The 23,528-nt window shown below is 39.3% G+C and overlaps 1 protein-coding gene across 6 annotated transcripts in view; it reads left to right on the top strand.

Annotated features, from left to right (window-relative positions):
- Positions 1-23,528, top strand: part of HMGA2 (high mobility group AT-hook 2) — a 159,689-nt gene that overhangs the window by 43,789 nt on the left and 92,372 nt on the right. For 5 of the 6 annotated variants that reach the window (XM_065829178.2, XM_071802504.1, XM_071802512.1 and 2 more), the window contains one exon: positions 6,815-6,865. In XM_065829178.2, coding sequence (XP_065685250.1) covers positions 6,815-6,865 — 51 coding nt within the window. Of the gene's footprint in view, positions 1-6,814; positions 6,866-8,980; positions 10,007-23,528 lie in introns of those variants that run through there. The other variant, XM_071802517.1, reaches the window with a different exon arrangement.

The raw sequence follows: 23,528 nt of genomic DNA, 5'->3' as shown, positions 1-23,528 counted from the left end.
ACATAGCAGTTAGCACTAATTTGCAGGTACTAAATTGGAAACAAAAGCTTACAAAATCTTGTAGAGAACTGTAATGCTTAAGTGTATCAGTATCTTTTAAGCAGATCTGTGACAAAATGTGTGTGGAAGATATTTGTGGCCTCATCTAATTATGGTTCATTTTTCAATATGCCTATAGTACTGACCATATTAAGTTTGTTAGTTTTCAGTGTTAAAATTACTATAGCAACTACTTATAAATATTAAATTATTAGGGGGTGACTATGGTTTCATGTCTGTTTTGTTATAAGTGTTTTCAACATTTATTTGAGGGAGGTTTTCCAACTCTCTTTAAATTTTAAAATTGTTTTTTACTTTCTGAGCTGGAAAAAAGCAGTATATTCTGTCAATAAGTTCATTAATTAGTAAGAAATGCTTTACTGGTTCAGTATTTAAAATATATCAGAGCCAGTCTGCAACCTAGTGAGCTTAAAATGTTGATTTTTTTTAATGTAGTTAAAATGTTCCTCAGATTAACTTTAAAATAGTTTAAATTTCACTCTTCAAAAGGGAGAGAGCAAGTTTTTATTAGTCTAGCAAGTCCAAATGTGAGCTTTAGTATTTTAAATATTACTCTTAGCAGTGTTGGCTTTCCTAGGAGAAATATTTGTAATAAGATTAAATTTTAAGTAATTCATAGAAATGTGTTTTAAAAAGATATTTCTAAAAGAAATATTAACATTATTTCATTTGTATGAGTGATTTGAAAATCAGTATAAATTGAAAATAACTTTAAAACATTAATATATATGGAGGTATATAAAATCAAGAGCTTTCCAGATGATTCTGGTGCCTATAGTTGTTTTTTTTTAATCTAATTTATGAACTGAGCAATTTCATTTGTAAGGTTTTGATTTTCAGAATGCATCAAATTACTGCTCTAATTAAAGCAAACTCTTTTGGGTGTTGATAATATAAAAAATTGAGCAAAGACCATGTCTTTTTATCATTAAAAGAAATCTTTAAGGGCTATGCCATTACAAGTCTTATTTGTTTCTAGGTTTATATATAAAAATATAGAAATGTTTGATAAATCCTCTAAACCATAAAAGACTTATAAAGCCTTACTAGAAGAAAGTCACAGAGATCACATTTCAAATAAATATTTTAGCTGTTTTTCCAAATTGATAATTAACCCTCTCTAAAATGGTTCAACTTCTCACCAGGCATCTCAAAGTATCTTTTTGTGCAATATTAATTTTGATAGTATTTCTAACAGTAATATGAATGGAAAGGTTTTGGCACTGTAAGAAAGCTTCATTTGGTAGTGAGAGTATCACCTCTTAGAAGAGTGAGCTATACGTTTGATTTTGTGGTAAACATATTTACACATACATATGCATATACATATTTGTTTAAGGCTTCCTCCAGCCTGACTCAGCTCTGAGAAGGAGAGCTGGCTAACTCTGCTTAAGCCCCTCTACATGTGAACTTGGGTACTATACCCTCAACTGGAAATTGCTGGAATGTCTAAAGAATAGTGTGTGTGGCCTGTGTTTTTCAAAGGCAGCTCATTGAAATGTATTAAGAGTGTTCACAACATGCAAGAAAAACGTCGGCCAGGAGAACCCACTGAGCAGCCATGAGAAGGCACTCATGATTAATTGATTGGGTGTTCTCTTGCAAACCATTACACATCACAATTAAAAATGTATTGCACAAACTGGCAGCGAGTTAAAAATACTCCAGAACTGGGACTTTGTTTTGTTATACCTCAAAAAGGAAATACCCTTAAATCAGTTGAGAGACAAGTTACCCCTGAATCATAGTTGTGTTTTGTATTTAAAATTTCTTGGTTCATGGCATTTTTTTTTTTAGCTTTCAGAGCTTATGTTTGGTCTTAGTAAACTGGCCTTGGGGCATCTGAAAACAAACTGTGCTTGTTAGGAAATTAGCAATGTGAAACTTGACAATGCATGCAGAGTGTTGCAAGACCAATTGGACAGCTAATAATGTGGCAATTACTCTAATTTTAGGTAATACGCATTTTTTAAAAAAGCCTTGCATATCACGTGTACCTAACTTGCTGTAAACTGGACACAAAAGGTAAACTGCATTTTGTAGAAAAGCAAACCATCTCTCAATTCTCTAATTTTCACCAACGGAAGGAACACGTTAGCAGATGAGAAGAGAGAGATACAAAAAGACTCTAATCACCTTGTACTTGAGTCTCCACAGTTGGGCTGTTATTGAAGGCTGTGTCTTTAAACAAGTCATTCTGTTATTCATTTAAAATATTTGTAAAAAATTAGCAAAAAAAGTGATTTTTTTTTTTCCTAAAGAACGACTAGTTTTGCAGGAACATCCTAGTTGGAATGTAATGTTCTTTTTTAGTTTCCTGGGTGTTCTGTGGTTGAGTTTTATTTGTTAGGCTGACTTGTGTTCCCAGCCCATCACATTTCCCTTAAGCATTCAAGAGCTTTTCTTTGTTTAGCTCCTGTAGTTGGTCTTGACAAAAATACTGTATAGGCGTAAATACTGTCCTGTTTGGAAGGAGGAAACATAATTGTGAGGTTAAAAAAAGGAGTAGTAACTACTATGTATTTGTCTTGAAAGAAAATATCAAGGGATATCCCAGGAATATCCAAAAGTAAACACTCTTTAGAAAAACTCACCTTCAGTTAAAATATTTTGAGTTTTGTTGTAGTTATTGATGTAGTGAAATTCACTAAAAATACCTCCAGATCTTGAAACATCACTCTCTGAAAACCAGAACTTGTGGTACTGTGTGTGACTATGCTACGGTTTCTATGTTACATGGCTAGAGTTTGGTATGTAGAAAGGCACGTCCCTGAGTTAAGCAGTCCAAAGGTAACGTAAAAAGTGTGCATGTGACCAGAACTCTGCCCTAAATTGGTTCATGAAAATCTATTTGGCTTCTCCATGCTTCATTCATTCTCACCAACACCAGTCCTTATAGGCTTAAAGGGAAAACAAGATCAGATTTATCAAGTGATCATAGCATGGTTATTGTAGCCCCAAAATAAGGGACCACAAAATCAGACATTTTGAGGAAGGTGGAAAAAGCAGGAGAGGACTGACTCCAGTTTAGAATTAAAATGGGAAAAACAGGACATGGTAGCATGATATATTTGTATCTAGCCAATGCCGAAGTTTCTTTTAGGAGGGTTTTTTTTAACAAAATATCTTTTTTTTTTCTTTTTTTTCTTTTTTTTTTTTTTTTTATTTTTAGGAGAGGGACACTGCCATGGGCAAGGTCTTTTGACACAATTTGACAACAGCAATCTGCTTCCCGAGAACTCCTGGTTATTTCACCCGACTTACAGCTCTGACACATTTTATCTGAGGTCTCCTGCAGATCATTTTGCAAAGTGGATAGGGTTCTCCAAATTTGGATTCTGTTGCATTTGAGGTCTTCCTTGACAATAGATAGATGCCCAAAGAGCACTTTATAGCTGTTCAATTATTTATACTTGTCTTGTCTTGTTAATTGCCTTCAGTAGTACAGCCTCAGTTTCTGTCTGGGCACGGCACATTTATGCAACAAGGAGGCAGAGATGATGGGCAGTCAGGTCCTAGGGCTGCTGACAGCAGCTCTTTGGAAGCTGGGTTTAGTGGCTCTGTGGTACAGGGCTCAGGTGAATCGCAAATCAGCCTGGGGACTGCTAGCTGCTTCCAGACAGCAATGACTGGAATGGTCATCTTTCTCACCTGAGACAAAAAAAAAGCCCTGACATTTCCCATATAGATCACGCACTTAAAAGCGAGTAAATCTAGTGCTGTTCCCAAAGTGGGACATAGCAAAAACAATGTGTTCGTATTATTGGTTGTAAGAAATTGTGTAATTTTTCAGTAAATATCGTAGACTTGTGTTTGATAACATACCTGGCTCTCCTTTAAGTTTGGTGATTCTATGTCTTAGCTGTATAGGGAAAGATCACGCCTCATAGTGTAGCACCAAATGGGAAAAAAACTGTGACCAAACACATCTCAGTTTCAAAAAGTGCTTTAGCAGCTGAAGGCAGCAGCTTCCTTTGGGACTAAGCAGGTACCAACTGCTGCATGTAGGGTGGCTGGGAACACGTGCATCTTGCTGCCCAGGTGAGAATCCATGTTACCTCTGGGTGGCCTGGGGCTCCCTCTGGATTTGTTCCCAGCTTCAGAGGCAACACTTCAATTAAAGCAAAGAGCCAACAGACTGGCATGTTTCTGATTATGCAAATACCTGTTTCAGAGGAAAAGCAATGCTTTGGCACTTACGTGTTCCTTTTCTTATTAATTACTTGAAAATTATATGGAGAAACATTGAATTATTTGTCTGATGTGCAATAAAACCTTTCTTCAAGTGCTTAAATTAAAAGACAGTCTTGTGCTGTTAGAGAAAATACAGCCTGTGTTTGCAAAATGCCACCTGAAAAAAGTCCAGAGGGAAAGAGGTGGCATATTTTCCGAAACTTCATGTCTCTATTATCACCGCTGGACCGCCACTACTCCTTTTTGGTTGTTCCAGAAATGTTTTGACTTTCTCTTCCTTTGGAATGGAGATAAAAACGTCTACTTTGGAGGTTCTTGTCGTTCATTCTCTGCAGTTTAGCCTGTGGAAACCTTCCTATTAGCTTACAGAATCGCTCTGTACCAAAACATCGTCTCTGGCATGCCCCGCTGTTTGCTCAGCTCACCTCTGGGAAAGATTGGGTTTTGATAAGAACCATGGAAATGTTTTCCTTCTAACGTGAGGTGGAAATCATATACAGCAGGAATATAGTGCCTTTCAATCTGAAAGGTCCCCAAGCACTTGACAAACTGATATCCAAACCAGCCAGCACGAACCCTGGCCACTTCTGACGTGGACCTTCCTCAGGGTAACGCGCGGCACTGCTCATGGCAAGTGGCCACGCTCCATGATGGTTTATGGCAAGAAGCAAAGATCAGTTATTCAAAGAAATCTTTCATGTTCTCTTTCCCATCAAACTAAGTTAAACACCGTAATTAAACTTAGAATTTGTGTCAGATTTATAGGAACTTCAGTTGTGAGACCAAAGTAGTTTTAGCTTCCTCTTTTTTTTTTTTTTTCATAGAGTTTTGGAAAAGGGTCTTTCAGGTGCGGTAAAATACAGAAGAAAATAAATGGCATTTGTGCTTTCACAACAGATCAGGTGTTGATTTATTAAAAACAAGTTTAACTAATATTTTCTGTTAAGATTTATGCCCAGTGTTTCGTGAAACAAGCAAATGCAGGGGGCTACAGCTTTTCAAAAGTAAGCTACATCTGTTGTTTGCGTCTTTCAGGTTATGAGGTATAAAGAAATGAACACTTTAAAAGGAAACAAAACTTCGCAATAGACAGCTACGGTATATAGTAAATGCATTTTAACAAGTATTCTCATAAGAGGGTTTCACCTTACATGTAACACTGGTATAAATGATTAAAGAGCAAGTTTGCTCTTTTAACAAGTCTGAGTGATAATTTTGCCCTTTAAGAGTGTGAATTTTATTTTTCACAGCTTTCTTCTTGGTGAGATATTTGTTTTAAAAGAATTGCTTTTAACTTGTGGGGCAGGTTTTTTTTTCAGAGATTCCTCCACTGCTTCCTCAGCTCAAGTTCTCATTTAGAGGGATCCACTTTACACAGCATTAGGTTACAGTATATGTTACAGAGATTGACCAGCAAGTGATTTATTTAATGACACAGTTGATTTCTAAAGGCAAATCAAATACACATACAGTTAACTGGAAAAAAAGCAATTCATGGAAATGTGGAAGCACATTTATAGAATATGTACTAAAAATCTTCATTCTCAGGGACTTTGTATGCAGCAAAAGTACGCTCACTAAAGCTGGTGACAAAATTCTCATCACCCTTGGTGGGACAAGATTCTTTACCTGATAAGGTTTAGGGATGGGCAGAGCCTATCTAGAGAAAATAACCTGCAGTTTTCATTTTAAAGCCTCTAAGTATTTTTGTGTAGCACGTAAGTAGTAGTAGTAGTATTCGTAGTGTCACACACTGAATTAATGGAAGAGTCTGTAAGAGGAGCCATGTTTCCTTTAAGTTGAGCTCCAGGACCAACTTCTGGGCTTACATAAATACAGCTGTCTCTTCTAGGACACCTTGCATGCTGTTTCCTTAAATGTAAAAATGGAAGGTGTGTTTTGGACCAGCAAAAGGTTTGCTTAGAGCTTGAGGATGTTCTTTTACTTGGAAGACTTCACATGAAATAGAGGTTATCTCTCAATATGAGTTACCTCCTGATGTGAACACTTATTCATGGTGAAAGTCTGTCCAAATCCATCTCATGCATCAACATCATGAGACTAAAGGAAGGAACTGTGGCTGCTATAAATTGCTTTGTTTGGGCTTGAAACAGTCTGTATTCTTCATTTAGTATCTACGGGTGGTTTGTGACAGCCTGTGAAAGACTAGATGTGATGTTGTCAGGGGTTCTCAGGTTCCCAAACTGCCCTGTGCCCCCTGCACCGCCTGCATGCACCATGGCTGGCCCGGGCAGTTCTGTGGGTACCACACAGTTGGTTGTGCGTGGGCACGCTCCTCTGTGCCCCTAGACACGGTGTGGATCCAGGCCAGGGTCACTCTTGGGCACTGGAGAGGTGTCCCCTGGCCACGCTGGCTAAGAAATGTCAGAAAAACCAACATAATCACATTCCACCAGAAAACCCATATAGCGGGAGGGGGGCTTGGTGCCACCCAAGAGATATAAGTATGGATAATGTTACAGGAAAGGAGTTCCTAGTTACTGAGGCTGTTAAATAATGCCGAGGTATAAAATATGTTGTGTTTCTTTTGCCTTTACAGAAAGCAGAAGCCACTGGTGAAAAGCGACCCAGAGGCCGGCCCAGAAAATGGGTAGGTATTTCACTTCCAATCATTTGATTTATTTGCTGTGTTATAAAGCATGTTATAAAGTCCATTCTTTTAGAGAACAATTATTTCTGTTTCATTTGTAAAAAAGAGCATCCATCTTCTGTATCTGATTGTTCTGGTGGACTGAGTAAAGGGTTAAGATAGCAGAGAAGTTAACCAGGGCTTCCTACCTTTAGACTCTGGTAGTTTGCTCGACACTTTACTATTAAATGTTTGCTGGGAGTGAATATTTATGTGTCTCTTATCAGCATGAAAAGAGGCACAACTCTTCCTTCAAAAGAGAGTAACAATGAGATAACTTGTTCAGTAATTGAGTAACAAAGGTTAAAAGGGCACTATCAGACATCAGAAGGTGATTAAGAGAGCTGATAACATTCAGATGTAGTGTGCACAAGATAAAATTTAAAAACTGAAACTCTTTGTCCTACATTGCCTGGAAACACAACATATTTTCCTTAAATCCAGTGAGAAAGAAAAAAATGGAACAGCAGGAAACTTGCATTTATAATTAGGTTTTTCCATTCTGGACCATTCATGCTTCATATAATTGTAGTGACTGATAATATGTTTCATGAAATTTCCTCTCTCCATGGCTGTTTAGTCTCTAGACATGGCTATCAGACAAATGTGTTTTGATTCTTTGGCCATGGAAAGATTTCAGTCTCAGATACTTGCAATTCTGCATTCTCACTCATGTTAACACCTAATGCGAGTCTGCCTTTTGCACCTCTCCCCTGCATGTCTTTCAAAAGAAAATTGGTGGATATGTCACTTGAAAAACGTGGTCAGGTATTAGAAGATACGAAGGTGTGGCCATATGCTCCATCACAAGTTAACATTTGTGATTTCCCTTTTCCAGTTCCCTTTCCATTTTTCTGGCCAACTTTCTTCTTCAAACTTCTTTTTGAATCCACCTCTTCCCATCTCAGTTTTGCTGCCTTATTTTACTCTGCCTTCTCTCTCTTTTCTGCAGTCCCATTATTTTCCCCTCCTTTGTACAGCTGTTAACACGGCTGTAAAAATACATGTTTGCAAAAGCTCAAACAGCACCAGAAGAATCTTGAAACTACGGTTGTGGTCCTCCAGAACAGCAGCAGCTAAGCACAAGAGAGATGGCTTTACCAGTCACTTTAAGAAATAGTTCTGTAGTGTTCAGTGATAAAGTACCCCAGAATACTCCTGTGGAGAAAAGAGGCTGTTGCACACAAGATGTATTGCTTATACCTCTACTTTTTAAGTCAGGCAGGTTTCAGGTACACAAAGAAGCTCACTGGCATTAGGAAACACCATGGTGTATTCAAACGTAACTGTGCTGGGGCTCTTCTCAAAGGCAGCTTGCAGAAGGCACATGCCAGTTGCAGTCAAACATGGATCGGTTCCTGTCTGCTTCCTCCCACCCGGCTCGGAGCTTGCACACGTGGATGCTGAGTGTTGCTTGATCCTCACCTTGGGTGCAGTCCCAGAGGAAGCAGCAGAAATAGCTGGTTTATGAGAGTAATTTATAACAGGCAGGCCATCCCTGCTGAATTAGGAATGTGTGGTGGTTGGATAGAGGTGGTTGAAGAGCTCGGCAAAAAGGGAAAATGCAGTAGTCTGAAATGTCAGAAGATTTTCTTTCCCCAGCACTCATAGTTGGAAATAAAGGGGAGTTTTCAGTGAAAAGGGCTATACAGAGTGCTTGTGGCACCTTATCACTAGAATGTTTCCCTATTACTTTCGCATCTTTATGGGGAAGAAAGAATAGGCAGTGTCAGTGGAGCAATAAGTTTAGCATTGGCTGTTTGTCAGGTGAAGAGTCTGTTTTGCTGAAATGGCAATTATTGGTTATCTAGTAGGCATATGCATTACTTTGTTGTGAGACTGATACTTACAAGAGTTTCACTGATTTTTTGAGACTAAGTTATATATTCAAACTTGGTATTACTTGCTGTTGTGCCTGTTGGAAGCATAGTATTCTTTTCCACTTATTCCGATGATACAGTTGCTTCTTGCGATTTTCAGAGGTAACACTCCTGTCTGCAGCTTGCATTGAGATAACTCTGTAGACTGTGAGAATCAAGTGTGACTTTTTTCCATCTCTTTCTTCTCTCTTTCCAGATTAAATTAGGTCCTTGGGTTCCTCCTCTGTGCATGATGCAATGGAGAGTGGTGTTATATTTTGCTCCGGAAAGAAATGTGGTTAAATTATTATAAACCATTATGGTACCAACTATAAGTAAAGTGTATAGTTGAAATCAAGGGAGGATTCTGCCTAAAAGGAGATGGCATAGTATCATCCTTTCTGTTTTGACATCCAACATGTTCCCAGAAAACATGCATTTTTATCACCAAAACTTCAGTTAAGTCCTTATTGGTTATTTTCTTCTTTAATCCAATTTATATATCAAGCCTCAATGATGACAGTTCTATATCAGTGAAAGTAAGGAGTATGTAGTTTTAGTATGTAGTTTAGAATTCTGTAGAACTGAATTCTAAATTGGCAAGTATTTTCCGAAGTTTGTAACCCTTTTTTGCAAGTCTAGAGGTTCTGTGTCATATGTTGTTCATCAAATTGTAAAGTATTATTTCTGCTGTTTCCTTCAATATGCACATGCAGAGACATATGAGCTAACAGACCACTGCAGAATTCCGGTAGCTGGTCTTTCTGCCGGTTCAAATTAAGTATTTAATATTTGTGACTTGCAATGTATTTATTTATATATTATGTTTTAGAAGTAAATCTTTTTGACTAGTATAAAACTGGGAAGAGGAGGGAGACCCCAAGTGAGGAAGGCAAGGAGCCCAGTTTATCACAAGCACATGAGACATCTGATGATCTCTTTAATGCAATAATGTGTAATTTGGAAACTTGTCAAGGAAAAGAACACCCTTGTCAGTAGAACGAACAATGAAGATTGACAAACTCTTCTGAAAGGAAAATGTTTGGCTACATAGAAAAGCTTTTCAAATGTGGACAGCTAATTGAATAAAAATCCTGAAGATAACAAGGATCACGCAGCTGTGGAACTGAACGTATTTGGAATCAGAAACACAGTGTTTGCTGCTCTATCCTCACTGTAGGTTGCTGCATGTGTGTGAAGTGCATTGAAAACTGTGAGGCCTATTAAATATGAGGAAGGTAAACCCCTTTGTGACCTTGGTACTTCTTCATTTTAGAGGTTTTAATGCAGGAACATGTTCTAAATTCTTTGAATGCATCTACATTAGTGAGTCAGGGCAAATCAGGAGTGTGCTTTGGAAATGAATCTCCTAATTGTCCCCACTCACAGTATGCCTTGTGGAGGGGTCCCAGAGCTCACAGGCAGGATTTCTTTCAAGGGGAACAAAATTGGATCCTGTAGGCATTCAACCTATAGGACTAGGCTAGAGCAAAGTAAAAACTTCTTGAAAGGTGTGTGGTGTGGACCTTAGCTCCTCAGCACCAGCCTTTTTTCTCCATCAACATGGTGTGTTGTAGACATAGCCTTTGATGATTGGGAAAGGCAGATGAAGCAGTCTGGTTTTTATTAGCAGAATTATTTTATGTAGCACAGGCAAGAAGTCAAATGCATAGCTATGGACATTCGCAGCTATGGAGATTCACGTTCCCAGAAGTCAGTGAAAGGTTTGTCATTGACTTCATCAGTGCCAGGTTTTCACCACAGAGACCTCATGCTGCTGCTTGTAGAATCAGCAACAGTTTTGCCAATGGAGTCACATAACCCTGTTGAAAGAGTTTACAGTCAAAGCTATTTTATTTTATGAGATTTAAAAAAAAAAAAATGTGCATATATCTTGAAGTTAACTGAAAGGAGGGAACTGAAGGGCTAGGAGTAGAACAGGACACTGAATAGTCACTTATTCTGCTGTTTGCTTCAAATAACTGCATGAAAACCCCTGGAAATTTCATAGATTTCTGGTGCTCTCAGGCATCAGTTTAATGGAGAAACCTGAAACCAAATTTTGCAGTTGATGCATGAAAGTGTATTTGTTTTTAATTGCCATTGTTCCTGTTATGTCTTTAGATAGATTTTTGGCATTACCTGATTTCAGTATCACATTGTTACTGAACCAGGTACTGTGGCATGGCAGAATCAAGGAACAGACCAGAGCTTTTTACAGCTTTGAGCAGGGTTTTAGTGGCGAAGAGAGATGGCTGATGCCATGCCACAAAACTGTTTTAAAGGGTGGAATGATGCAGTTCTGCTGTTATAATCATGAAGCTTCCATAAGAAAATCAATGGATTTCCAAGTTCAGGGTGCATGTGAAGCATCCATGTACACATCTTGTTACTGATGCCCAAGTAACAACTGAGTTGTTCAGAAAACCTCTCTCAAGAATTTTGCTTTCTGCTAGATAGTCTAAGTAGCACACTTTGGGTTGGTAGAAGATAAAAGGTAATCAGAAATGAACTTAATTTCCTTAAGCAGGAACATTATCTGATCCAATCATGATTAGCCAGACATGATAGTACTTTTGAAGCTCAGGTTTTTCCCTTTTTAATGAGGGCAGAGTTTGACTTTATACTGAAAGTCAGTTTAAGTAGTGCCAAACCACGTCTAAAGAAATGATTACAAAAATGCTTTTTTTTTCCTAGTAACTTTTCCCTTAGATTATTTCCCACTGCAGTTTTGACATAGCTGAGATATCAAACCTTAAACATGGAATTTGTGAGATGCTTCTCTGCCAGCAGTTCCAGAAGGTCTGTGTCAGGGCAAGGACTCCTAATCCTCGTTCACTTGTAAGATTTTGAAAATGAAATTCTGAGTTTCGAAGAGAACCTTGTTGACTCTGAAGACCCATCGATGTTTTGAGGCTATTTCTGGCCCATAATGAATCTTTACGAACCATTATCTAAGTAGAAGTTTCTGTCTGGTAGTGCCATGCTCTGTGATGTGAAGCTGTTTAACCAATTTTGCTAATTTCTCATTGAGCGTGGTCATTTTTGTCCCACCTGAAGTCATAGTCTAGGAGGTGCTTAAAGTCATGCTGACTTCTTTGTTGGGTGGTAGAGAGAGAAGGATGCTCTGAGATCATAGTCTATCCTGCCTAAAAAAAGACTTTGTTATAGGTGTGGTGAATTCTTGGCTGCAGATGGCAATCTTTTGCCATTGGGAAGGACAATCTAGGTGATAAAATAAGACTCGTATCTGACTTGTAGACAGCAAAAGCTACGTGTGAGCCATCCTCCCCTTTAATGCTGTGGTGATTACCAGTGCATCAGCTAGACTGGAGATTTCCTTGTTAAGAGAACATTTATTTGTTTGAATTAATTATTTCATGGTCCATTTGAAGAAAACCATGATTTAGCTAAGACTTAAATCACATGTATTGGATGATGAATTAAAAGGAAGTTGCTTTTTTGTAATTGTAGAAGATAGCACAGATAATAATCCAGTTTCCTGTACTTGGAAACATAATGTCACTTCAGTTACTTTACATCTTTACAACTTTTGACTGTAGCATCTGTGGTGTTACTGCTTCATGTGAAGCACATAATGAAAATTTGCACATTGCTGTTATTTTAATCTTCCAAACTACCTTACCTTCTTTGTGGAGGTCATTGATATTATTTTGTAACAGGGTAATGTGAAGTACCTTGTTTGATGAACATGTTTTACATCTCTGTGGGCAAGACTGTCACCTGTGGGGTCATCATTTTAGTTGTCTAAAGGGGCTTTTATAATTACAAAACCCAGACTATTGACCTCTCGCCTTCAAAATTCCTAAACTTAAGAAGTGGGTGAAGGACGTGAACTGAAAGCCTTAAAAGCTTAATACCTATGCATTTACTTTCCAGTTCAGATGATCTGTAAAAGAGATCATCTCTCAAGACCTGAAAATTTTGACAAAAGCAGCTTCTCCTACGACTAACAGATACTTAATCCTTTTTCTTTTTTCTTTCCAATTTTTGTCTTTATAAAAAAAAGTCAGCATTCTGGGAAAGGAAAAAACATCTCGCATGCTTGTACTAAATGCATACAAATTCACTAAAAATATGTTGTGTCTGACCTGTGTTTAGAGAGGTGTATATCTCCATTTCTCTAGAAGCTTGTCTAAGGAAATAGTGTCCTTCTGTGGAATATGAGAGTCCTGTTCCTTGCTGGTATAAGTAGATGTGGCACTGTTTATTTCAAGTGAAGGTCTTCCTGTGGACCACAACAGAAAATTTAGCCATGGTATTTCTTTTCTAAAATACATTTATCTTACCAAATGGATATTTCACTCATTCTGTAGTTCACTTCCACTTCTGTTAAGGGATAATAAAAGATACTCAGTTTAGCTAAAAAATGTTTTGACTTCAGCTATCATTTCAGAATTGTTAAAGGAAAATCTTTTATTCTGTTTGAGCTCCAAAGAAGAAATTCTAACAGGCAAAAACTGCTGAAAGTAAAAATACAGCATCTGTAGTGAAAGGTAAACTGAAATTCTGAGCTGTTACATTTTTGTGATCTCAGATAATGAGTGCTAAAGAACTTTAAAAATTAGTTTTCCATTTGGCTGTGTATTTTGATTTTCATAAACCTCATTGCAGATTTTACATATGAGGAAACTGAGCACCGAGGCTTCTCTTGGCATGATCAGGAGGTATTTTTTGCACCTTCAGTGTCTGAATTTTCAGGTTTGTTGGCAAGTTATCGGCAATTGTGCATCCAACTGCCTGACAGAGCAAACATATCAGGTAGTAAAAAGCACAGGCACTCCTTCTTGCTCCTACAATTCCATTTTCACTGTTGAAAATGTTATGAATGCAGAAAGAGAAGCTGGGCCTCCCCTCCATTGAAAATGTGTTCCACAAGGTTAATTGCCTTGCCCAAGGAAATCTGTAGAAGAGCCAGGAATAGAACTCGGATTTCCTGGCAGCCTGCCCTGTGCCTTCAGCTCAAGGCCATCCTCCTCCAGCGAAGCTTGCTTGTGAACAGGTTGGCTGAGGGAGGGAAACAATGCTTTTACATTCTGTGTCTTAAACCGATACCTGATTTTTACCTGTTTCTATAAGCTCAGATGTATCTCAGCATCTCTAGCGTGTGTCTAGCTGGTGGGCAATGATAGGTAGGAGTAAGATATTAAAAAAGTCTGTGTATTCTCTAGATACAGGATAGAGTGGAGAGATTTGGAACCAGAGGGGTTTGAACCAAACTCACAAATAAACCTGAAAGGTATTTGAGGTGTATTGATGGTATTTTCCTATCTTTGTAACTTAATTACATTATAGGAGTCCGATACTTACACAGTAAATGACAGATGTAGTCATGAAACCAAGGTGTTCCTTGAATGTTTCGAGTGTGTTTACTTCGCTTTTCAGGACTAACTGATCTGAGCCATAGCTGTGGGGGACAGGGCTATTCCAGATCACCTCACCCAGAGGTAGTATTTCCATTCCCTGTCCTACTGAAAGGTAGTGGTGTGGAGGGAATGAAAACCCATGTGTTAAAGTGTGATCTATGATAGAAGATTCCAACTCAAGACTTTTAGGTTCTCTTATGATTTCTGAGTAATTGTTCAGCATATTTAATGTAATTTCATTTAATTGTGCTTTATACTGCAAGCCCCAGTAATGCAGTACCCTTACAAGACAATATCACATTTCTTCTCTGCCAGTGATAGAAAAGGGCCATCTCATAAATGGCAGTCAGTCCCTGTGTGAGTGAATTTACTCCCCTCAATTAAGAATCAAAATAATAATTAAAGAGGAGTAATACTTTTGGCTTCGTTCTGCATTCTTTACAGATCCACGCAGGTGATGTGGATGCTGAAGGAATGCAGGGTTGATCCTCTCCTGGAAGGGCTGGGAGAGGCGAGTACTGTGATAATTAATATTTGAAGAGTGCTTTCAGGTGTTTGAATGAAAGTTATTACATGCTTTAAGTGCAAGTATTGTTATTTCCTCTTCCTTAATCCTGGGACTAAGCCTCACTTTAAATTGCAGTTCGGTACTACGTTTTAGGAATGACGGTAGATTTTCAACAAGAAAGTGGGCTGCTTTCAGGAAGTAGCTGCAAAATATCCTCACCAGGGGGTGGCTTCTAGTTCTGTCTCACACAACTTGGAGTGAGGGAGAAAATAATTTTTGTATCAACAGTAATATACTTCATATGTGATTTGGTTAGCGTGATACATTCTTGCTCTGCTGTCTTAAATTTATTTTATGCTAGGTACCAATTTAAAATGCAAAGGGAGCATACTTTACAATGGCGTTTACAAGTGTTTTTCTATTGCAAGACCTATCTGAGATATTCCAGACTGCAGATGAAGAGCAAAATAAAAATAGATGGACAAGAACCTGAAATTTTATAATCGTGACTTCATGGGGTGCACTATTTAAATAGTCAGATTGGGATATGCACTTCAGTGGTTTACAGATGCAGTAGTGACACTGCTGCTAAAGGAGGAAGAGATCTTTTCAGGTCTGAGAATATCCAGATATTTTTCAGTCTTTGGGGAAACCCGAAACAGAAAACACTGAGGCCTGGGAAGATGAAAGACAGAATGAGAAAGCCGTATGTTGAGGAACATGTAATCATGGTGTTGAGGCTGATAGTGCTCATAGTGCACCGTTTTGTTTTGCAATCGCCTGTTACTCCCTGTTCGGATTTCACAGAAAATGCTTATCAGCTTTGCCGTTACTGAAGGTTGTTGGTGGGATATGATTTCCTTGTTCACAATACAGAGAGGCAGGGATGCTTCTCCTCTATTGTTTTGATGTTGTAGTGATTTCTTCCTAGGAAGGTAACCTTGCTGTGCAACAGCAGCCTCTGGCCACTCTGAGCTGACAGACAGGAGAAGGTGTTTTTATTTTCTGAACACAGGCATCTCTGGGTTGCATCTCTTTTCTTTCGTAGCCTGGCATTGTGTCTAGCCCAAGCTACTTGCTGCCTTACTAGGATTTTAGTAATCTACCCTGGAAAGGGACAGTTGATACAGTTGGCTCAACAAACTCATTCTTATTTAGTCTTTATATATTCAGTGCTGTGAAATAGCTGCCTTATGCTGCAGAGCAGGATGCACTCACCCATCTTCTGTGATCCACTGAGCTTACAGTGAATTAGCTCACCCTACCCCTCCACTCTGGGTGCCGGGAACCAGAAATGTGGTGCTTCCCTTGTGCTGCTCAGGACGTCTCATTAGGACAGACATTTCATGGAGGAAGACTGGAAGTCCATCCTTAGTATAACAGGCTAATAACTGGAGCACTGAGAGACCCTAGGTACTGCTCAGCCAGGGCTGAACCTGCATGCCAAGAGAAGTGATGTACCATGAGCTGGTCTGGCTGAGAACTCTTTAGACCCAGGGCTGCCATTAAAAAGTGGTGGGGGCACATGGGGGAAGGAGAAAACAAGAAACAGCCTGGCCTGGTGCATCCATGTAAAGATCTGGGTGTGATATCCCTAGGGCTGCTTTTTCTCTGATTTAAATGCAGACAGTGGAGAACATAGCCTGGAACCCTACTTCAGTCTTAATTTCAAAATGAGCTTTAACTAATAGCCCTTTGTTGTTTTTTTTTTTCTTCTGAAGCCTTTTCTCTGCCTGGCATTTCAGCTTCAAGAGAAGGGCTGGAGAATACTTCTCATCCAGGAAACCACAGGAGCTGGTGATTAAGACACTCTGTCTAGGAGGTGTGGGTTTGCATCTTTGTCATGTTTACTAATGGGCAGACTGCCTGTGAGCACTCTTGCTCCTGGACACTGAAGTACAAGTTGGTGTGACTGGAGTTACCAATCCTGAGCTTACCTAACTCTAAGGTTTCTCCAGACATAAGAGCTGGATTTTAGGTGGCTGTCAGCTGAAACCTGAAATGCGGTGAAGCGTTAGTTGGGAGGTTAAGGTTTGCTACCTTAGACTAACAATTTTGAGCATGTTCAGCTAATTAAACTTCAGTCTGCAGAGGGCTTTAAGTTTAAGTAGGAAAATATTAGGCAACTGAGGAACTTACAGAGATAGACAATTGCAGAGAATAGATGGATCAGATCCCACCCTAGAGAAATCTCTGCACACCTGAGACATCATTTGTGTGTTTTATAGCATGGCTGCAAGAAATTTGCAGGCAACAACTTGCTGTAATCTCTTTTTTAATTCTTTCTCTTACCATTTCAAATGGTATTGCCTGTTATTATTGCAAGTGTTGTGGAGATTCAGAGTTTTTTTGGCAGTTCACTTATATATCTCTGTGCGTGCTGTTTCCATAGCAGTTTTAGGAGTCTAGTTATTCATAATGTATGTCTTTATTCTGCTTTTTCTTTTTACTTTTTAAAAAACAAACTTGCTGTTTTATTCCGGTCTGTCAGTCCTGAGAACTGTTGAACTGTGGAACTGCAGGGTCAGACTTCAACACTACTTACAATAATTTAAATAACAGTACTGATAAATTGTACTTGAACTAATGTATTACTTGTGGATCTGTATCAGTGTCAGTGAGAACGGAGTCTGGTTTGCAGAGGTTGGTTTGCTTTGACTGAAAGTGATTTACCAGTAGTGGCAGTCTCCATTTTGGTGCCTTTAAGATTATGAGTGAATTGGCAAGATTTAGGATTTTTACCTCCTGTCTGTTCAGACTAATTGCTGGAATCTTAAAAAAAACACCAAGACTGGTAGTTCCTTTATACAGCAGAGATCATGAATTTACCCAATATATTATCCTAATCCATTTTGACTGTTATATCAATTATCCTAATAGGCGGCAATTGTGGCCTTTTACAAGACGTAATATGAACACATATGTGAGTTTTGCTATTATGATCTTATCAAAGTTGCATTGTGTTAACATGTTCCTGGGGTTTCCTTAGTATTCACACAGAACTCGTTCGTGCTCTGGCTGCTCCTCCTGCATTGTTTCCTGTTAATGACGCTAAACGCCTTGAGAAATCTGCTTGGGGACTCTTCCTTCCATAGACGAGTGTCTGTTTGAAAAAAAAAAAACAACTCACACAACGTGTAGACAAAGTACATACAGTCCTTGGGTCACAGCATTAAAAATGTGGAGGAGACAAGGCTATCTCTGCCATGGCATGCACTCTTGCATTCATTAGCATTCATTAACATCATAACCTATTTGGAGAAGGCAAAGGTGTCTGCAGGTTTTAAGGTGCTTCTTTTGCAAACTTCCCAGTCAAGTCAGGGAGGACCGTTCAAGCATGAATCAACTGTTTTATCAAGCTTTATATGGAAGTCTGATTGAGATAGACAAATGGTCTGTCAGTGGCACGTGGTGCCTCTGGTCAAGTATTGATTGAGCATGCAGCCATGAGAAGCATGGTAAAATCAGGCTTGCTGAAGTAATTGGCCAAACTCCCAATGAAATCAGTTGCCTGGATTTCAGCCCTTCTCCATCTGCCACTAATGGGGTGTATAGCTGTGTGTAGTAGTTGGTTCTAAACTGTATATATTGTTCAAATAGCCATGTTTGCACAAAACTCGAGTCATTTGAGGAAGAAGATCTATATATGTTCAAGTTAGACACCAGGTGAACAGAAACTTTACAGTGACTATCACATGGCAAGAATAGTACTTGAATTAATCTATGAATAGGATAAATTGATTATTTGGATCAAGAAGTGTTGAGCAGTCACTGCGTGAGTAACAGGTGGGCTAGACTTGGACAGAGATACAGATAGCAGATTTATATTGATTCATTTTTTTATTACAAAGCAACTTGTGTGCCATATAAACAGTCTTGCTTCTTCAAAAAGTAGACATTTTTTCTTGTTCAGTCACTTCAGTGGAGTATTTGAAAACTGGAAAATAGACACCTCTGCACTTCTACCTTCAGCAAATTTTTCAAAGGTACATGAAGATGTGGTTTTGAAAATGCCTGAATAATCTTGCTGCTTCTGTGTGTATAACTTTCATTAACGATATACTCAGCTGTGGTCATAAGTAGATAATACAGAGTATATATTACTCACTCAAACAAATTCATTTTCAGGCAAGTCTATGTAAAGTACAAAAAGACACTGATTATGATTTTGAGTAAGGGAAAGAATTTGCCTTTTCATCTGCAGCATATATTGAGGGAGAACGTTTTGTGCATCGCACTTTTTGTTTAAACTAGTTCAAATTCATTAGTTAAAGGCAATATCCATTGCACAGAGAGCAACAAAGTTAAATTATATTATAGCTGAAGCTCACACAAAAAATACATTTCAAAGTTATATGCTACTTAATAATTTTGCTCCAAGCAGAAGCTACTTTATCTTTTTCATTGCTCATTTCAGGAAGCAGAAGGTCTCAGAAGCCTCTGCAGGCAAGCCAGATGCCATTGGTTTCCAAGAAAGAGATTATTAATCCTATCCTTCCAAACCACTAAGGAAGCTATTTAAGGGAGAAGTTAGAGCCATCATGATCTTTTTACATAATTATAAACCGTTGTTTTTTGCTTTCCATGATTAAAATTTCAAATAGTTAATTAAATAATGTCCCAGAGCAAGTTTTGTACATTGCAAAGCTCTGTACACCCTTCTTTACACCCCCCAAAGCCATAATCTTAGTGTGTAATTACTGGGAGGCAGAACGCCGTTGATTTATTTAGCTTCATTTTTTGTTGGCTTGTTAGTTTTCATAAAAGTTTTTAGTAGCCTTGTCATAAAAAGCCAGGGGAGGGACTCTGTCCTTCCTTTGCACTTTTGCAATGTAAGCATTCCAGACACTTCACACAATTACAGAGGCAGGGGTGAACTGTAGATGCATCTGTTCTCAGTTTGTCTTCTCCAGGTTGATGTTTGAATACTGAGCTTTCCTGCTCTCCCATTCAGGGCTACAGAGATGTCATGGATAGAGGCTTCCAAAAAGTTCTCATTTTGAGTAATTTGAGCACATCAGGGCAGCTGAAAAATTGAAAAGGGCCTTTATTTCATTAAAAAATGTCTGACCGGATTTATTTGGAAGCTCTCCAATGAAATAAACATCTGGTCCAAGACTAAATATGAGAAATTTCAGGTAACCTTTGAGTAGATCAGCAAGGAGTAGAAGATGGACAAAAAGAACAAACACAGAGCCCACGTCTCTATAAGACTTAGAGCAACGGGGAATTGTCTTCTGAACTCCTGGGTTCTTGGATTGAATCTGACCTTACCAGCTGTCAGCTCAGGTGTGTCCCATGTGCTGATATTAGAGTTTCGGGTGAGAGAGTGCCTAATTATCCATCTCTTACTTTGCATGGCTCTGTGGGGTCGGTCATAGCCCCTCTGCCTCTTGCAGTCTAGGAAATTGAAAGGAAAAATCATTTGTTGTTTTTCAGAAGCAGAAGTGACGCAGAAAGCTCTTTTCTTTACAGAAGTTCTGCTCCATATCTCAAGGTTCAGAGTAGTTGTCTCATGTAGCTTGGTTAGCTTTAGAAAGATACAGTTCAGGAGTTTGCTTCCTGTCTGCTCTCCTTCCAGTTTTCCCCGTCGCATTCCTTTTTTTGGACCATATTGCTCAGCCAGACACCTGGGGATCTTCTAGTAACTAGTTCATTATGGTTATCTGTCTCTATCAGGGAGGGAATAGCCAGACCCCAGAGCCAAAAGCCATGTCAGCTTGAGCATGAGGGCAGAATCATGGGAAGTTTGAAGGCAGTTCAAAATCACTTCATTCCCTTCATATCCTGTCTTAAGCTGCACGTTTGATTTTGCGCTTCCAGAAAGTACAGCAAAGAGCTGGACTCACAGCGTATGATTTAAACTGCTGCTGACATCAAGCTTGGCCCGCGCAGCACTAGCAGCAAGGCTGAGTTTGGGTGGCAACACATCAGCACCATGAATGACTTATGAATGAAACAGAAATTTTTAAGGGGCATTTTCATACTTGGCTCGAGTGAAAAGCAGAGAATATTATTTATGCAGATGGAAATGTCTGTGCCCAGTGAGGTGCAGTGTTGTCTTTGCTAATCTCAGATATATTTGTATTTGAGTGTGGATTTTCTCCTTCACACAGAAGTTCTCCTTCTCGTCGGTCTGTCAATGAAGTCATAACCCCACAATTGACATCATAGTCTGTAATCATGGAAACTATTGCGATCTCACAAGTTCGGTTTTATAGCAGTTTCTGAACGATGGGAAAATGAGCTGTAAGAGAGAAAGTTGCTGTTTAAACTCAAATATCTTTGGTGATTATCAGAAATAGAGAAAGTACTAAGACATAGTTCTATAAGGCCAAATTGATTCTTAGTGTGGTACTGCTGAAGGCACTTGTGTTACCCCTGGGACGAACTTACCCCCTGTGTCTGGAATGACTTGATGGCAAACATGTGAAGAGGAAGTGAATTTATGCTCCAGTTTAATATATTGGAAAGTTTTCCCTCGTCTGAAAGTCTTTCTTTATCTCTGAATTTCCTGGCTTTTGTGGATTTATATTAGATCCTTAATGTTATTTCAATGTATTTTTTCTGGTGTTTGATGTCTTTTAGGTTGTTTTTACTGGGGATATAATATATATATATTTAATGAAAGTAAAACCAATCTTCCATTGAGGAGGTCACAAAGCTTTCATGTACACTGCATAGCTACCAAGTGCAAGGCATCTCCTTATTTCAGATCTGTGGTTGTTGCTTGTGTAGCTAAAGCATTCATTTCAAGGAGAAGATGCAAATATCTCTTTAAGAACATTTTAGCACCTATTTTCCAAAGTTAAATATTATTGTCATTTTTAATTCTTTACAAAAGATTTACCTCTCCAACTCTATATGCAGAGTACTTGTATCCTCTTAAAATTAATGGTCCACAGTATAAATAGAACATCAATACATTATGCTTGTCAAAACCTTGAAAAAGAATTGGCTTTAAGACATGTGGAAAGATGGGATAAACAATTACATGCTGTGCCTTTGTGCAAGTTTCTCACTCTCATTCTGCATCAGCATTCCCCATTCTAAGCCTGCTGGGAGGCACAGATTATGTACAAAGTCAGGCCATGGGGAGTGGAGGCTTTTGAGAATTCAAGTGACTGGTGAGTGTCATTTGTGTATTAGCCAAATTCCTAACAGAAACAGAACTCAATTCTCCCGCACTTACACAGGTCAACTGAGTCCGTGGCATTTCCCAGGTTACCTAATGGTGTAAGGGGCAAGTTGCAATGGCTACAAGTTTTGGTGAGGGAAATTCGCGTGGAGCAAGGAAAAAAATTCCATAGTAGAAGAGGATGAGCGCGGGACACGCTCTGCAGAGAGGCTGGGGAATCTGACTCCTTGAGGGTTTCCAAAAGTCAGCCAGAGAAAGCCCAGACCAACCTGGTCTAACTTGCACTTTAGAAGTTAGCCCAGATTTGAGCAGAAGTTTGCACTAGATAAGCTCTAGGCGCCTTCTAAACCAAATTTTCAGTGTTTTTATGCTATACCTGTCAACATACTTAAGCCGGTTCTATCTTAAGTCTTTTAATGACTGGGAATGTTGTCCAGTTGAGTAAGTTGATAATAGGGCCCAATTTATGCACAAATTTAGTTGATCTGTTGGGGCTGCATTAGGTTTAAGGATATCCATTAGGTTTTTATGGAAGAATTCAGTAAAATATTAGGCTTGCTCAATGTAAAGCCCTTCTGGTGTATAAAGGGAAAATAGCTGTGTGCTGGGTTCCTCCCCATCAAGCACAGGCCTGATAAAAGCCTGTCAGATTTGCTGTCAGTCTCTATTTTGCTGTTTTACCTGGAAGGAGAAAGAGGATTTGAGATGCTAGATGTTAGGGCAGCTCCTTTTTGCCAAGCAGCTGGGTAGAGGAATTTTTTGTGAGCTAACCAGCTTTTCTGGTGTTCTTCCAGATTTACAGTAGTGAAATGACAGGTATTTGAGTCCTCACTACTTACAGGTTTTCTTATGTGGCAGATCAAGCCTGGACCTCAGCTTTAGTTTAGCTGCCCATCATGCTCAGCAATAAGCGAAGGGAGGAAGACAGAGACCCATGGCTCTGGAAAGTCTTGGTGGGAGCCAGATGGCATCCCAGCACTGCGTGTGCTCCTTGCTTTTAAGAGTTTTTTCCCTATTATTAAGTGGATTTTTACCTCTTGTACAAAGAATCTGCTGTTCTTTATCATAAACGGTGAAACAGAGGTGAAAGACAATTTCATCTATGTTTCTTTTGTGTCACCCAGAAGTGCAGAGCTGGGGGACCAAAATCTATCCAAGTGCCCTGTGCTTGTTCCTGTGGCTTGGGAAAGTGGGAGAAATGGACAGCAAGGATCTGTGCCTGCAACAGGACCAGCCATAAAGGTGTTAGATACCTTATACTTCTCTTGTTCCTCTACTGTACTTGCTGTTCAGGCATCTTGTGTCCGTGCAGAGACACGCTATATGTCCCTGTCTGTTGTACAAGGGAGGGAAAGCTCGTCATTGCTTCAGAGGAGTGGGAATTGGCATGGTTGGACCCCTAGTCCGGTGGTCCAGGAACCATCTAGGATGCAGTCAAGGCACAGTTGGCTCTGGGATCCCAGTTGACCACAGCACTTGAGGCCTATAGGGTGGAAGTTCTTCCTCCTGAGTGGGCTGTGCATCCCACGCTGGCTGTGCAGAGCCGCAGCCTCTCTTCTCCGCTCTGACAGCTACAACGGAGTGGCAGATTTGCCACCTGGCTGCTACAGATGGCTGCTGCCAGTCGTGGAGAGGAAAGGAGAGACTGTGGTGGTCAGTGAACTGCTGGGGAGGGTCCTCCATCAGAGACAGACCCTGTCAGGCAAATGCTTTGGCCGCAGGCTAATGGCTG

The sequence above is a fragment of the Patagioenas fasciata genome, chromosome 1 (assembly GCF_037038585.1).
Source record: "Patagioenas fasciata isolate bPatFas1 chromosome 1, bPatFas1.hap1, whole genome shotgun sequence".
NCBI lineage: Eukaryota > Metazoa > Chordata > Aves > Columbiformes > Columbidae > Patagioenas > Patagioenas fasciata.
Note: the sequence above shows the minus strand (reverse complement) of the source record. Positions and strands in the feature narration are given on the sequence as shown.